General features: G+C 35.5%; 1 protein-coding gene across 1 annotated transcript; it reads right to left on the bottom strand.

The window, feature by feature from the left end:
- Positions 1 to 257: 257 nt before the first annotated feature.
- Positions 258 to 15773, bottom strand: GTPBP8 (GTP binding protein 8 (putative)). The gene is made up of 6 exons (XM_051985298.1): positions 15419 to 15773; positions 10423 to 10521; positions 8938 to 9068; positions 7559 to 7658; positions 5596 to 5714; positions 258 to 2243 (listed from the first exon to the last, which is right to left on the bottom strand). Exons 1-6 carry the CDS (start codon positions 15743 to 15745, stop codon positions 2162 to 2164), a joined length of 858 nt encoding a protein of 285 aa, XP_051841258.1. The 5' UTR covers positions 15746 to 15773; the 3' UTR covers positions 258 to 2161.
- Positions 15774 to 17788: the final 2015 nt, after the last annotated feature.

The following is a 17788-nucleotide window of genomic DNA, read 5'->3' as shown; positions in this document are numbered from 1 at the left end:
TTTCTTTAGCTGCAAAATGGGGGTGCGGGGGAGGTAATAATTGCACCTAACTACCAGGGTAAGGAGAATCAAATGACTTATTTGTGAAATGCTTCACACAGAGCCTGGCACAAGGTAGGTGCTTAAAACAAATATTTTCTTTCAAAACAGGTTAAATAAAATATGTGAAACGATTTGAAATCAAATGACATTGAAATCAGTATAAGCTAGGATTAGTCTTGATCTCCTAACATGTCCTTTATATCATGATGAATCCATTTTTTTCTTGAAAGTTTCTTTTTATTAATTTATGTTGAAGGCCCTGACTCATGAATTTAATTAGTAGTAATATTGGCAGACAGAAATATGGCAAATGTATTAAGAGATACCAACCCAGGCTTTTCTGAATATACAGATTACTAATAATAGAAGAGCTTTTATCTTGAAGAAAATCCATATTTCTTTGAGAAGGTACAGAAAAATAATAGAACCATTGAAGGGAAAAATTATTAATGTACTAATTAATAATTTCCAAAGGAAAAGGGAAAGTGTGACATTTGGAAGCAGTTCTAGTCACCAAGTTTTATTTTTTGATGACCTGCACCATTACCATACACAAATACAGATACACACAACCCCTCTCACCATATACAGCTAATTCTATTTTTTAACCATTTTTTTTTCCAATTAACAAAAATCAGTTTGTTTTTCCTCCATCCCCATACAAAACAGAAACCTGGTAACAACCATGCATAGTTGATTAAAACAAATCCTTGCGCTGGCCATGTGCCCAAAAATGTCTCTTGCATCTTGATTCCATTTACTCCTCGGTTAGGAGGAGGTAGGTAGCAGACTTCTGAAATCATTGTTGGTCACTGTGTTGATCAAAGTTCTTAGGAGAATAGTTTCAAAGTTGCCAAGTTATTTTTGCTGTTTAAAATGGGTAACATTTTACTCATCAGTACTTTTAAAGGTGCAATTAACCACTAAAAGCAAAAATGGATCTATTTTATCAATGTCGATATAACATGGACATATTCTACCTCTCACTATTGACTATTAAAGAAATGAGACATGAGTTCTGAAAAACTCACAGTTCTGTAACTTTACAGTTTGATTTTCATCAACTATATCTAGTCTTTTAAGCTATTTCTCACTTTAATGCTAAATATGATTCAGACAACTGTATTTGATTATTTAAGAACAATAACAACTTGTCTTTCTGGTTAGTGCTGGGCCAAAAGGAACTCTGACCTTTTCCATGAGAACTAATTATGTGAAAGTGTAGGTGCTATAATTTAGTCATTTGCAAAATAGTGTCATCGTGCATCTAAGTAACAAAGACTGTATTAGTTTTATTCTTTTCAGACTTTCATATTACAGGGTATACTATTATTGTTTTGATTCAAAATTTTCTCTTTGTTTTTTCAAGTATATACTATAAATATCTTTTCTATTTTAAAATTAATGAGATTTTCTTGCCTTGCCTTATTTGCCTTTTACTAGATGGTATGGAAATTATAACAATAAAGCTTTTCTTTTCTGTTTAATTGTGTTCAGTAATGGCTTAGCCTGCTAAGTTGTACTACAGTAAATACTTCCCAACAGTTTGTTGGAAGATCCTAAATTTTGTGTTTTCTGAGGATGTACCACAAAACTATTTGAGACTTCCACATTCTCCAGCTTCTACCCACTCCCACAACTGCAGGTTGGTTCCCTGGTCTTCCAGGTTTAGTATTCCAGGTTTTAGTATAGGGTGTGATGAGAGGGGTGAAGGGATCCGAAAGTCTAGAGGGAGGCATCTGGGAGCCCTTTTTTGTTGTCAGCTTAATTAATGTGCTATGATTTTTAATGACACAGAAAAACCATAAGTCATCATGAGCAAAACAAGTTAAAGTTTCAGACTGTTAAAAAGATAACTTAAAAATAAGTATTCTGATTAGAACAGCAAAATTAGATCTATTGTAGATTCTTCTTGGACATCAAGGTAGTTTTCAAAATAATTGTTCTGAATTGAACAGCAAGATTAGATCCATCATAGCCACTTCTTAGGCATTAAAAATGGGACAAAGATTTCTTTGGGAAGATGCAAATGGTCCTCTTGCCTTGTTAAAGATAGACAACATCTAAAACAATGCTGATGTTCTGGATGACACAGCCAGCCTTTGAGTCTTTAGCCAAGCTATGAGCTATTGATGTGAAGATTTCCTGTTATATGAGCTAAAAAGCACCTCAACAGATGGATTCCAGAGTATGTCACGGAACTATGAAAAGAAGAAAAAGAACAATTAGATATTTTTCTCTGAATAATATTAATATTAATAATATTAATTAATAATAATAAAATAATATTAATTTCAATTTATTTAAACTTTTAAAATTACTTTTACAGCATATATCACTTCTTGGGAATTCCATTTGTGAAATCGTGATTATTTTTCAAAAATGTCTCTCAAACTTTAAAGGATGCCCTTCAGTTCTACAATCTTGGGCCTTATTGAACAATCAATCAACAAGTATTTATTAAGCACCTACTATGTATCTAGAACTGTGTAAGTCAATGGGGATACAAATAGAAGGAATGAAATTCTACCCAGATGCAAGCACCTTACATTCCAATGGTGAAGACAAGTATCTATAAAAATGCAGACAGCATAAAGCTAAGGTGAAAAAATACAAACAAGGTAGTTTGAGAGGGAGGGCACTAGCAATTGGGGTGAGAGGTTTTGTTTGTAATATAGGCCTTGATCAGCTTCCTTACCTTAGCAGCTTCTAAAAGGATTTGAAGACACTTCATGTCAGATTTTTGACTATTTTTTAAAGGCAGCTTTTCCACTTTGAACAGCTAAATCTATCCTTGCTAAATGCCTTTCTAACCTTCCTTTTCCAGATCATATTTCTTTAGTTTGAAGTCTTAATAGTGGTAGTCCTTCAAACTTTCAGTCATTTTTAGTTGCCCATTCACAATGGCACAGAATATTTTATGTATACTCTATGTATTTTTACAAAGATATAATATGTAAGTATCTTAAATCACAGCATATTTGGGGTAATCACAATAATTTCCAGGATCTCCTTGAGAACCTTGGATCTTCCATCATCCTGTAACTACAGTTTGGATTGTGGTTTTTTTCCTTCTTCAATAGCATGTCTTGAATTTGCCCATACTACTCTGCTGCTAACTCACAACTTCCTGAGATCTTCCTGTCAACCTTTATCATTATCTTAACATCAACAGTAAATGGGGGAGGGGGTAGCTAGGTGGCGCAGTACATAGAACACCAAGTCTAGAGTCAGAAGCACCTAGACTTTTTCAAGGGTCTCTGACCCTTGAAACCGTCTGTGTGACTCTGACTGAGCAAGTCATTTGAGCCTAATTGCCTCACCAAATAATAATAATAATAATAAAATAAAAAATAAAAGTAAATAGGGAATTTTAGGCAAACACTTAAGATATAAAAATTTAAATCTGACCTAGACTGGCACTGCATAAGATGACATACATAGAATATACATTTAGAAACAATATAGAATTGTTTCTAAATCGATGTTTTGCTTTGTCTATTACAAAGAATCCTATTTAAAAAATGTCTTTTCTTTTTATGCTTAAAGACTATGTATGTCATTCTTCTAAATAAAATTAGTCTCTAATTTAGTGTTAAGGGTAGGATGAAAAAGTATCAGAAGAGGAAAAACTACCTTCCAAAGGAAAGGTAAAGGAATGATACAACTCTGATCCCTCTATATCTTCTCAGCCCTCAATTGCCTTTCTCCCTGACTGGAGGGCACAGCAGTGAATTTCTTCTAAAGTCTCCCTTTATAAAGGACTCACCATAAATTCTTTATTTTCCATTAGCTGCTTTGTTTGGTTCAAAATCTAAATCATGCCCCTGAATCAGGTACCTTCTGGTGGCCTCCCTCAACCCTCAATTCCCTTTTCAGCTAACTTGTGTGTGTGTGTGTGTGTGTGTGTGTGTGTGTGTGTGTGTGTGTGTCTGTCTGTCTATTATCTTCCCCCATTAGATTATAAATTCCTTGAAGGCAAAGGCTATTTTTTTCGTATTTATATCCCCAGCACTCAGCACAGTGCCTGGCTCATAAAAGATAATAAATGTTTTTGACTGTAAAAGAATCCAAGTGGAAGATAGAATACCTATAGTGCCTCTAGTCTTATACGTTTCCAATCTCTGCAAGAATGACAGGTGAAATGAAGCTTTTCTTTGGTGAGGTAGGGAGAATCTGTTGTTTAAGGTTCACATTTTTGCCACTCGACCCTATTAGTAAAGCTGGTCCCACACTGCCTCAAGGATAAAATACACTCCTTCCCCCATTATTTAAACTCCATTAACAATCTGACAGCAAGCCCATCTTTCCAGACTTAGGCTGACTATATTCCTCTCAGGTCCATTTCTGACTCTGGGGTTCACCTCCATGCTTTCTGGCTCTCTTTTCTATGTTATAATGTAAGCTTCTTGAAGAAAGAGACTCTCTCTTTTTTTCACTTGCATTTATAACTCCAGAACTTATCACAGTGCTAAGCCATAGAAAGTGCTTAATAAGCCTGCTGTCACTTGTTCTGAATTACTCTCCCTCCCTCTCTCTATGATCCAGTTAAACTGGCCTATACTTTCTGTCTTCCATTTAGAACATTTACCCTCTGGCTTCCTTCAGAGCTTGTTCTATAATGCCTGCCCTCATCTTCTATTCTTATAATGTTAATGGTAAAGTGCCACTTCCTTCAGGATTTCCTGACTTGTTGCCTTCCTTCTTTGCCTAAGATCTCTTTGTACTTTATATATAGGTCATCTATCAGGGAATGTGTTCTATTTTCTCCAGTTTAAAATGTAACCTCTCTGAGAGAGGGAGTGTTTTCACTTTGGTTTTTGTAACCCCACTATCTAAATTAGTGCCTGGCACACAGAGGTACTAAATAAATGCTCTATCAATAGAAATTATCAACTCGAGAAATAATAATCCTTCTGCTTCATTGGCTTCCAGTGGCTAAATCAGTCTTAGAAATAAAAATACTTTTTTATAGTCAGCAAGGTTTTTTTTTTTTTTTTAAATATATGCTAACACTGCACTAAAAAGTAGAACAGTATTTCCCTGCTGTTCAAAAGGCATGCATTAATCATCTATCCATATCAGAACATTTGGAGTCCAAACTTAAACTCTAACCTTTCGTTAGGAGTGACTGCCAAAATGATTTGGAAGAAGCAAGGTCAAAATAAAGTGACAGTGAAGAACTTTTAGATAACAAACAAATAAAAAGCAAAAAGGAGAAATGGTTAAAAAAAAAAAGTTAAAATGGTAAAAAAAAAAATAAGTAAAAATGTTTTTAAAAAAGTAAGAAATGGTAAAAAAGTTAAAATGGCAAAAACAAACAAACACTGGAGTTCAAAAAATATATATATATGGTTGCTGAAGTTGTTGGCAATCACAAGGAAAGATAGTGGACTAAAAAGTCATACTCATCCCCAAGGCTTACTAGCCTTCTCCACTGACACTGCCCCATTTCAACTAATTCTTTAATATCAGAATTTTTTTTCAAAATTTATTTTTAACATTCAATTTAAAAGAAATTGAGTTACAGAAAAATACAGCAATTTAACTTACCTGACAGGAAACAGTTGAGGAAAGCATCCCTGAGTTTGAGTGTCAATGAATTCTTGGATCTGAAGAACTTGTTTTGCAAGATAACCTTTGGAAGCTTTGTCAATTTTTGTTAACACCATCTATGGAAATTCATTTCAAAAAGGAGAGTGAATGGAAGCTGGAAAAAATTTAAGTAACTCAATATGTGATTGAAAATAATACAATCCTAAAAACTCATGCTTAGGTACTTTTTTTTTTACAGAAATCCTGAGTTAGATGATGCAAATATTATTAGTCCTCTTTTACAAACAAACAAAAAAAAATCACTGCTGAGAGATCAACAGCCAAGGTCCCATAGAATTTAATATCAGATTTTGAATATCAGTATATCTACTTTTACTGAGAATTATTCCCATCTCTGCTAGGCCAGGGATGGGGAAACTTTTTTTTTTTTTTTTTTTTGCCATAGACCATTTGAATATTTATAACATCAATCAGGGGCCATACAAAATTATCAACAATAGAACTCAAGCAGTGGGAGGTTGATGTACCTATCTTTCACTTCATCATCATCTGTGGTTGCCTTAGCAAATGATTTGGTCAGCCTTAAGTGACCTGGATGTTTCCTACCCTTGCTCTAGGCATTTTGGCTCACTACTGTCTCTCTACTTTGGGGATTATTCTTAAGAAGGAAAAAAAAGATACACTGGAGTTCAAAATTAAAATACTATATAACTCTTTAGACTTTTAGTTGAAATCAAAGAATCATGATTTTATAAACACATGTGTTTACTAAACCAAGGATTTTAAATATTTATATAGCATGCAGCCATTAAAAAAAAAAATTAACTAAAGGATTATTCACTGATTTTGTTGTGTGAGACAAAAAATGTTGAGACTATCTTACAGCACTTTTCATTCAATAAACTTGCATGTTTCATTAAAAAAGAAGAAGAAGAAGAAGAAGAAGAAGAGAAGAAGAAGAAGAAGAAGAAGAAGAAGAAGAAGAAGAAGAAGAAGAAGAAGAAGAAGAAGAAGAAGAAGAAGGAAGAGGAAAAGGGAAAAAGAGGAGGAAGAGGAAGAACAGGAGGAGGAGGAGGAAGAGGAGGATCTGGGACCCATAAAATAAAAAATGTTTATAGCAGCTTTTTTTGTGGTGTCCAAAAATTGGAAACTGAGGAGATGCCCATCAATCAAGGAGTGACTGAACAAGTTATGTTTTATAAATCTGATGGAATACTATTGTGCTGTAAATAATGATGTGAAATTTACAACCCCCCCCCAAAAAAAAACCCAACCCTTTTGTGATTTATCTATTGTGTATACGTCTTTAATAAAAATGATTGGAGCAAGAGAGTAGGTGAGATAGGAATTATTCTAATATTCCTCTAGTATGTTGGCTTACTAGGAACTATTCCAACTGCCTCTTTACCTGGGACAAATTATTCTTAAAAAACAAAAACAAACAAACAAAAAAAACACAGTCTTTGAAAAATGGATTAGAGTTGGTAACATTCAAGAAGGATTTTATTTTGTACCAAAAATGTGTATGGTCTGGAACTTGTAATTCTATATTTCAAGAATGTGAGTCAGATAATCTGAATGCAGGTTGTGCAGAATATATAATTGGAATCATTATGATAAGCATCAACTATGGAACTTCTATTTTGCATGAAAAGTAGTTGACAATATTTTCTTTAGAATACATGTTTGTGTGTGTGTGTGTGTGTGTGTGTGTGTGTATCTGTGTGTGTGTGTGTGTGTGTGTTTTAAGTGCCTATGGTTTTAATATCAAAAGATTCAGGCAGGAAGGAGGGGAAAAGTGCAAGTTTTATAGAACATGTTTTTACAAACTTCAACAGAAATTTTATCTCATCTTCTAAAACTGAAGATCTCCACATTTAGTCAGAAGCATAAACCTGTCTTTATTGAAACATTTGAATATGTGTGAATGTAAGAAGGATGCAAAATAACTAACACCTACCACATAGGGCATGGAAAATTCTTCACACATTTCTATAGCAATACTATCTGCTTTTTGAATTCCAATAACACCATCTACCAACAAAAATGTTCTGGTCAAACTGTAAGAATTAAAAACAAAGATGAGTACAATAACACTTTCAATAGATTTATCTTTCCTGTCTCATTCACAACCTCCCAGTCCTCAAATCAACAAGCATAATTTTTCCTTAGAATATTCTTAAATCATCTTCAGGCCAGAGTCACTTGGAAATTCTCAAAAGCAAAAATATCATTTCACCAGGAAATTCAGTCTTTGGCTCCAAAGGTGCTATTGTTTAGTACATACATACTTTTGAATAACTTTACACTCAATAAATAAAAGCCACTCTACATTATAATACTGAGGATTAAAGATATTAATATCTACCAAATGCTTATAGAAATATTTTTATATAGCTTGCCATTTCAAATGGACATATATGATAATAGAAACCAGTAAATATGTGAAATATGACCAATAACACAGAGCATATTTCTAAGGTGTGGCTATTACACATAATAATGGCTAATATCTACACAATATTTATAAAACTTTGTAGAGAATTCTTCACATTATTTTTTCTTCACCCCCAATGAGATAGATGCTATTCTTATTCCATTTTTATGAATGAGAAAACTGAGGCTAAAAGGTTAAATGATTTGCCAAAAGTCACATTACTCCTGTATGTCTGAGGCAGGATTTGAAATCAAGTTATCCTGACTCACCAATGCTTTATCGAATATGCTTTTTAACTGTCTCACATATAAAAAGGCACTGGATTTCCAGGTTACTATTAAAAAGAAAAATATTTGGAAGTGGTACTATCCATCTCATCAATACAACAGTGGTATGTACACAAAATGTTTAGCTTTTGAAGCAGCCAACTATATGTTGACTGTCTCTCAGAAACTCAAAAAAGAACTCTACTAGAAATGTTACTGAGGTTTCTTTCTATATGATAAGAATTATATTAGGCACTTTATCTCTTTCTGAATTTATCAAGTTTGGTTATGAAAATGTTAAAAAAACAAAAAAAACAAAAACCAACCCAAACAATTCTAAGTAAGAAAAACAAACCAAGGTGAAGTATTTCTAGACTCGAGAAAGAACTTAAAATGATTAATTATCCTCACCTACAAAACTGAAGCAAATAAGAAAATATTTTGGTCCCAAATAGTATTTTAGAAAATTACAAGCAGCTCCCTTTCATTCCCCTCCCCCTCCAAAAAAAAAGGATCTTAAAAATGTCTGTTGGTAACATAACTTTTTAGTCTCTCAGGGACTGAAAGATATAATTCAATTTTAAAATGTTATTTTAATACCAAAAAACTGCATATTGTTAGGAAGTTTTTCCTTACTTTGGTCGTTCTTTCAGATAAACTTCTACCATATCAACAAAATCCGTAGGTGCTTTAAAACCATAACCTGGCATGTCCACCAAAGTAAAATATTTTCCAACTTGGAAAAAATTCATTTTCTTTGTGTGTCCCTATTAAAATGAATGGGAAAAAGATGGATTAAGAAAATTTCCAAATCAAAATGTCTAGCTAATCTGAATATTAAAGATCATATAGTATCTCAGGGATAATAGAAGTAGAATAAGAATTCAGAACTCTTGACACCCATTTTAATCATGTATGCATTACACTAAGGTGACTCTCAGAAACCCTGTCTTTTATCCTTCTCAACAATGCTCTAGGGCTGAGGAAGCTATGTTACAGAAAAGGAAGGAACCAGTTCTCACAGCAAATTTTTATTTTCCATCTGGCTCTGTAGGTGACCAAATTGGTAGGAGAAAGGAAGATTGTGGAAGAATTCTTTGAGAGTACCTGGATGAGATTTTCTCTCTTGCCCTTTCTAAAAATGCGCACTGGAATGAAGTGCTAAGAATCAGGAAATTAGGGTTGAATTAATAAAGATGAGAAAAGAATTGGTGAGGGCTAGGTTATGGACAAAGGATCTGTTTTAGGGTAGGCAAAAGAAACTCCCATTAATATCATGAAAGAAACATTCTGTGTTAACTTCATTTGTTGTTGTAGAGTTGTTTCAGTCCTCTCATGACCCCATTTGGGGGCTTCTTGGCAAAGATGGTTTGCCATTTCCTTCTCCAACTCAATTTATGATGATGAAACTGATGTAAACAGGGGTAAGTGATTTGCCCAGTATCATATAGCTAGTCAGTGTTCAAGATGGAATTTGAACTGGGGTTTTCCTGAGTCCAGGCTCAGGACTCTATCCATTGCATCACCTATTAATGTCATAAAGGTGGCTCTTAACACAAGAGATATATAAGAAGATTGGGAGCTTACATTCTTATGTATGTAACTATAAACTATATGTATTCATATGTATATAAGTATAAATTATATATATTTATATGTACATAAGTATAAATTATATATATACATATATGAGTTTAACTTTTTATATGTATAGAAAAGTTGGCATGTACAACAGAGCTTAAGAAATTAGAGTATGTGAAACCAGAGGCCATGAAATAGATGTGGAATCACAAATAGACTTTTCCTAGAAAAGGAAATAAAGGATGTCCATGGGAGGAAAAAGTGATACAAAAGGAAACCCTATTTTGGAAAGGGACAAAACTGTTGATAATCATATTAAAAAATAAAAAAATGCCTTTCTTTCCAAGGTACGCAAGTAATTAAAGCATGAATTGTGTCTGGAGTGAATTAACCCATGTCACAAATGAATGGTGGCTACCATCAAAGAACATGGCCCATGGGAACTTAAGAGAAAAAAGTTTTTCGCATCCTCCTACCTATCACCACTTACTTTACAAAATACAGATCTGTTCCATTCAACTTCAAACATTTTAAACATACCGGCTTTTTTGAAACTCTGACTTGAACTTCAGGGGCCAGGGAAAATAAAGCCTTTATTAAAGATGACTTTCCAACATTGCTTCTTCCTATAAAACAGACCTTACAGAAAAAAAGAATAAAATAATAATGTAAAACCTGTGTATTTTTCTCCCTCAGTTACAAACCTCTGTAAAGACTATTGTCCCCCCCTTCCCAAATTCAGGGGATGAGAAAATTAAATTTGGATGAACCTATTGGAAAAGAAAAAAATGATAATATTCAAAAACATATGAGCTCTACTACAGGTTAAAAAATATTTGGAAGTTTTTATAGTATTTCTATGTATTTCAAGTATGTCCCTAATATGTTGAACAAAATAATTTTATTTTGATTCAAAATATTTGCTGAACACTCCCTAGGTGCTGCATATTTCAAAAAAATTGTCTTTAAAAAAAAAAAAAAGCAAGCAGCATCCCTTGAGCTCTATTTTCTCATTTATTCCTTTGGTATTTAATAACCACTGCATGTAAGTGAGAATCTGAAACTATTTATAAAACCATTTCCTGCAGGGCAGAAGCACAGATATAAAGCTGGGATAGCTATCTAACCCTCTCATTTTATTGACAAGGACATTCAGGCTCTTGGAGATTCAGAAACTTGCTCAAAGTGACATGTCCCAAAGACACTGTAGCAGTAAACCAGCACGGCTATGTCAGCTGAATCAGTTCAGACATTGCCAAATTGATGGAAATGCAGCATGTATTGCCTTTCTAGGGATTGCACTAGTGTGTTCCTGGTCTGCCAAAAACCACTAATCAAAACGTGAAGCATTTGTGTAATTGTCCCAAAGAGAAAAAATGTTTTGTTCTAGTTGACTTTTGGTCAGACAGGGAGCCAGCAAATAGTTTTCATTGAAAACTATGAAAAATGGTTTTCATCTATGAAAATAGATTTTTTTTCTTCCACTGTTCAAATTTAAAAATAGGCTTGACTGCTTAAAAAAAAAAAAAAAAGAAGAATAACCAGTTACTGGGAAGCAAGGCATGTTTTCCCTGGCCCCAACTGCCTAGTTACTGCCAAGCTGATTCCCCTCCCCTCCCTGCTCCTGGTGAAGGTAATGCAGTGCTTTTGCTGAGGTCTACCATCCCTTCCTAAGAAGCAATGGTCAATGACACTGAACATTTATATTAACAAAAAAGAGGAGAACCATTGTACATGGAACTAAAAAATCTCATTGGAAATCACCAACTTAAAGATCCCAAACAAACAAGCACAAAAGCAAAATTTTGAGAATCAAAGAAATAAATAAAATAGAAAACAAACTATTGAGCTGATACATAAAATAAAGAACTATTTTCTTTAAAGGGCAACAAAACTGTTAACAATTTGATTCAGAAAAAGAGATGAAGGGAGTGCTTTGCTTTGAAAAGAAAAAAAGAGGGGCATCTATGTGCAACAGTGGACAGAGTGCCATCTCTGGAGTCAGGAAGACCTGAGTGCAAAGTCAACCTCAAATACTTGAAACTTATTAGCTATGTGACACTAGGTAAGTCATGTAATGACCTAGATTGCCTTGCAAAAAGTAGAACATCAATGAATCATTTAAAAACCCAACAGAAGAAAGTTTGGAAGGGAGTAGAGACAAGTGTTAGAATTACCATATATATACTTAAAATATACAGTAAAAAGGAAGGCATACATGATAAAAATTCACAGTGTTCTATGCAAACCTCTTTTTTCTCTCCTTTGCATGGGGAGATGTTGATTTTTTCAAAATTTTTGTCAAGTTCATAATAATAAAAGCGAAAATTATAACCAAAAACATCAAAATGTGAAAATTAATGAGAATTTATGATGGAAAGGAAATAAAACAACTACTATAACCAATTATATGCTCCCAAACCTTCCTGCAAGCAAATGGAAAACATAAATATTTATATAAATATAAAATATCGGATTAATAAGACAGAATATCAAGTTTCTATATAATCCAATTATAAATGAACTCAAAATGCAGAATTGGACTGCAGAGTACCAGAAGGGAAGTAATGTCTAATGAATCTGGAAAGGAACATAGAATGAATGAAAAGTGATAAGGAAAAAAGTCTAGGAAAAATGTCGGGAGTCAGATTGTCCATTTAGAGTCACACAATTTAACCAAGAAAAAACAGAGATCCAATGAAGGTTACTAAGTAGCAGGGAGATACGGCCATACCTGTACTTGATAAAAAGATATTTTTAAAAGCTGTGTGAAAGGTTTGATAGTCTGAAGCATGATGATACAACCCAGGCTGCTTCAGGTTTTAAAATTGAAACAGTGTCTTAAGAACAACTTTGAGCCAGTAAGTTATTTGGTCTATTATAAATACCCAAATTAACTATAAGGGACAGATGAAGAAAGACATTATCTGCATCCAGAAAAAGATATGATAAACATAAATATGTATAGAATAATTTTATATCTAGCTAAGTATCTATGTCTCATGGTAGTGGAGAAGAAGGGGAGAAAAATAAATTCATCTAAGTTTGCTGCATATTTGAAAGGAATAGAATTTGTACATAGTAGATTTGCAGTAATCATCTTTTTATGTTATGGAAATGCTTATTTTATTCCATAAATTAAAAATAAAATAAAACTTAAAAAGCTAAAGTCAATTAGGAGGCTTTTGCATTAACCTGATTGAGAAATAATCAGAACCTGAATTATGGAGGTTGCTTAAGAGTGAGGGAAGACACAGGACTGGATAAGAGATATACTGCAAATGTGCCAAATTTTTAAACCTACTTTTTATTTTAAGAATTGTTCTGGTTCACCAGGCAAATGGCAAAATGAGTGACTATCTGGGGTGAAGAATTGAAGATAAAGCAGAGATCATGAAAGCATGGTAGAGCCTTTGACAGAAAGAGGGAAGTCTGGAAGAAAGGATGGTATAGGGTAGGCATTTAAGATGTCCCAGAGAAATTTCAAACCATGTATCAAAATGTATCAGAACCTGTTTCCATTTGAACATCAATAAATAAAAAACAAATTATTGAGTTGATACATAAAGAACAATTTTCTTAAAAGACCAATAAAACTGGGATATCCAGGATGAAATCCAAAACACAACTAGTGATGAGGCTGAAACTCAGGGCAGATGGAAAGTTGGTTATGTAGTCTCTTAGAAGTCATACTCATGAAGATTAAGAGTTAAACCCACAGAATGCTGATGAAATTATAGAAACTGGATAGGAGAAGAAAAAGGGCCCAGCTCAGAACTTTGGGAAATACTCATAGTTACAGGCCCGGTGGAAATATCAAGTCAGCAAATAGGGGAAAAGAAATGAGGAAAAAGTAAAGTCTGATGTAGAGAGGAAGGAGTCTCTGATCAATGCTTATTGAACTGAACAACACATACACTCTGGGATACTGTGTTGTTTTTCACTTATAAATGGTTCTTGTGACCTCATTTGGGTCTTTCTTGGCAAAGATCCAGGTCTGGTTTGTCATTCCTTCTTTAATTTATTTTACATATGTGGAAACAGGTCCAGGTTCACATGGCTAAGTGTTTGAGGCTGGATGTGAACTTAGGATTTCTTGACTCTAGGTCCAGTGCTCTATCCACCTACCTGCCTCCTTGGGACACAAGGGCAGATATGGTTTTGAGATGAAGAAACAGGGGGTGGGGGGAGAGATATAATACCTGTTGAACCAGAACCAAATTATACTTGCAATAAGAAGTAGATCCAAATACCACCTCTCCTTATAGATGTGACCTCCAGCAACATTACCTCCCAGTAAGTAGGCATTGTGGGGGGTTAGGGTGGGTTGGGGGTGGGGGTGGGAAGTGCTTGTACAGAATGTCAATTTATTGGAACACAAGATTTTTGCAAAGGTGTTTGCAGGTATTTGAAAAAATAAAATAATATTGAAAAGTTTAAAAAAAATGTAATTTAGTTGTACAGGGTTACTCCTACCCTAAGGAGTCTTTGCGTAGGGTCTCAATTATGTGATATAATGGGAGTTATTCAGTGACAGAGAGGCACTGTGGGACAGTGGATGGACAACTGGACTTGGGTTTCCTAACACCTGACTGAATTCTGCTTTGGGGCACTTACTAGGTGGGTAATCACAGAAGTCCTTTCCCCCCTATTTTCTTCATCTGTAAAGGAGAGATTTGATTAGGAGAACACAGATCCATTCATCCCCTCTGCAACCCCCTGGAGGAGACCTCCAGTGCCCCACACCTAATATATCCTCTGAAATTACATGACGTAGGAATTAAATAAAATGAGGGGTAAGACTTAGGATTTTCAGCCCCAAGGCTGGAATGGGGTTCCATTTGGAGGACATAAAAAGAAGTAAGGAATCTAAGAGACAGGGAACTGATCTGGCTGTTTCCCCATCCCCCATCATCACTAAAAGCTAGCATTTATAATGCACTTTTAAAATATCGTCTCATTTGAGCCTCACGATCATCCTAGGAGGTAGATGTTCTTAATAATCCCTTTTTACAGATGAGTAAACTGAGGCCAAGAGAGGCTAAGTGACTTGCCCTAGTCATATAAGCCAGTAAGCGTCCGAGAGTGGATTTGAACTCAGATCTTCCCAACTCCGAGTCCAGATCTCTACTCAGTTACTTCCCTGCTTCATGTAAATTGGGGTCAATCCCGCCGACCACTTCAAAGAGCTTTTGTAGGGATGGGGCTTTGTCAGCCTTAAAGGAGCCCAAGACTTTAAGACCTGAATTCGATTTTACTATAGACACTTAACAGCCAGGTGAACAAAGGCAAGCCAGTTCACTTTTGCCTCAGTTACCTGATCTGTAAAATGGGGTAATAATAGTTCCTACCTCCCAGGGGTGTCGTATCAAACGAGTTAACATACATAACCTTAGAGCACTGCACATAACCGAGCTATGACTGAAAGCTTATTATTTGCCCATTCTCCTGACTACATTAGACTGGGTACCGGGAACAGCCTGCGTTTAGGCGCGGTGGCTGCGCAGTCCTACCCTCCCTCCTTTTCCTCCCTCACCTCGGGGCGGGAGGGGGCGGGGGCGTGGTCGAGGCGCTCGGCGCTGCTAACATAATCGATTCGGTGGCTGGGGGCGGGACAGAAGGCGGCCTCGGCTCTCGCGATGTCCTCCAGGCTCGGGTCAAACGTTCTCACGTGCAGCTTGGTACTTGCCCCAGGTACCAAGCAGCGCTCCAGTTCCTGCAGCGGAAACACCAGCCCCTTCTGCTGCCTCTCAGGCAGGCGCAGCACTTGGGAGACGGCCCCGGGCCCCATTTGCGCTCGCACTCCCAATGCCCGCCGCGGGACAAACCCCGCCAGCGCAGCGGACAACCCCGTCACGCTCATCTTTAGCTCTGGCGGCCGAACTCGGTAGCCCGTGCGCAGGTTTCTCGCACTGCCTCCTGGGAGTCGTAGTCTTTCAGCATTACTCTCCAGCTCCACCCTACCCAAGTCCGTGTCTTTTCCTAACTTGCTAAGAAGCTCTACTGTGCCAAACAGCAAACTTTGCATACATTTAAGGAAAATTAACCAGTATCTGGGTGGTACAACGAATAGAGCACCAGATTAAGAGTATCATATAAATATTATCTATTATTATTATTGGGGCAATAATATTGGGGTGCAATAGAGAGAACGTTAGACCAGAGAATGTGGCCCTCAGCAAGGTGTAAGAGCATTGGAAAGGACGAAGGCTCTTGGTTAAGAAAGGATGCGAACACCGAACAGATGATTTTGTATTTGATCTTGGAGGTAATAGGGAGCGTGACTTTATCGAGTAAGGGGGTAATATGAGAGAGCTTGTACTTTAGGAAAATCACTTGAGTTGCTAAATAGAGAATGTGTTGGAATGGGGAGAGATTTGAGCCAGGCAGATATATCAGACTAGAATAGGTAGACTATATGAAACCTGGAGTCCAGAAGATCTGAAATCAAATCCTACCTCAAGACACTAATTGTGTCTTGTGTGACCCCTGAGCAAATCATTTGACCTCTGCCTCAATTTTTCTTCTCTATAAAATGAGGATAATGATCGCACCTACTTTCAATAGTTGTTAATAAAATGAGAAAATATTTGTATTTTCTTAAAGTGCTATATAAATCTTAAAGTGTTATATAAATAATAGCCATCATCATATTAATGCTATATAAATGCAAATAATTATATAGTGTTATCATTTGTAAATAGCTTTGACATTTTTTCTGTGGTGCTGAAATTGTGTATTTTTAAAAATTGATAACTAATTTGGATTTATTTGATGGGATCAATAACACTAAATCCTTCTCCACCAGAACCTTTCTGATTTCTTCATATTTTCAGATTTGGCTAAATTATACACTATGAACTTTTATTCTAAAAATTATCTAGTGAAAAAAATTAAGGAAAAAGTTAGTTATATAATAAGTGTGGCATCTGATCAGTTATGGGCCTATGTATTAGTTCGATGTTTTTCATAAAGTTTTGACTGAGTCAAAAAGAGCTAAAGTGCTAAAGCAGAAATGATGATTCTGAGGTGAGTGGTTGACACCAATTCTACAGAGAAGAGGCAATAGCATCTGGAATCTTTGTTTTTGGGCTCCCCTTTCCTTCATTCCACCCTTCTGATGGAATGAACAGACATTCTGGGTAAATGGGGTAACATCTCTAAGTCCCCTCAGTGAGCCATCCACACAGAGAAACAGCAAGAGAATCAAAGGTTACTATCAGTAATAGAAAAACAGTAACTTTGGAAGTTAATACCGATTTCCTAGAATATGAATGGTTTTCAAAAAAAAAAAATTCCAAACTATTGGTATGTATAAACAAAATTTCTTTATATCACTAATAAGAGAAACATAAATTAAAAGAACTCTGAAATTTAATCTTATATTAATCAAAGTAACAAAGATGGAAAAAATCAAGATAGTGTCAGAAAAGACTGCAAGAGGACAGGCACACTGATATTTTGTGAGAACTATGAATGTGTCTAGCTGATGTGGTTGATGAAGCAAATGATGTGGTTGTTATAGGCACTAAATGATGTTATTTAGTAGAGCACCAAATGTTACAATTGAAATAATATAATTTTGGGGTCCCCTGACCTTGGGGGGCTTCTGTTCTAACAATAAGTCAGTAGTCCTAAATCTTCTAGCTTTGGAATCTGTCTCAGGAAACTCCCATGCCCAATCTGTCTGATTCTGACCCCTCCTTAAGTCAGGTAGTGTCTGGCTTCAGGAAACTTCCACAGATCAAACTCCTAAGACAATAGTGGATAGCCCACTCCTCAATTCATTGCTGACTGGTAATCTTGTCAGTAATAATCTGCTCAAGAGAACCAATTCCGAAGACTACTCTTCCTATTTATGAGCCATAGAATTAGCATATCTATGACTAAAAGCTGAATAAAAGTA

This window comes from Antechinus flavipes, chromosome 3 (assembly GCF_016432865.1).
Source record: "Antechinus flavipes isolate AdamAnt ecotype Samford, QLD, Australia chromosome 3, AdamAnt_v2, whole genome shotgun sequence".
NCBI lineage: Eukaryota > Metazoa > Chordata > Mammalia > Dasyuromorphia > Dasyuridae > Antechinus > Antechinus flavipes.
The sequence above is the reverse complement of the archived record's forward strand: the minus strand, read 5'-3'. Positions and strand labels throughout refer to the sequence as shown.

Coding starts and splice junctions, on each gene's coding strand:
- GTPBP8 (XM_051985298.1), bottom strand. CDS start 15,745: ATGAGCGTGACGGGGTTGTCCGCTGCGCTGGCGGGGTTTGTCCCGCGG. Junction 7,659..8,937: donor TATCTGAAAGAACGACCAAA/GTAAGGAAAAAC, acceptor TAATTCTTACAG/TTTGACCAGAACATTTTTGT. Junction 2,244..5,595: donor CCTCAACTGTTTCCTGTCAG/GTAAGTTAAATT, acceptor TTCTTTTCATAG/TTCCGTGACATACTCTGGAA.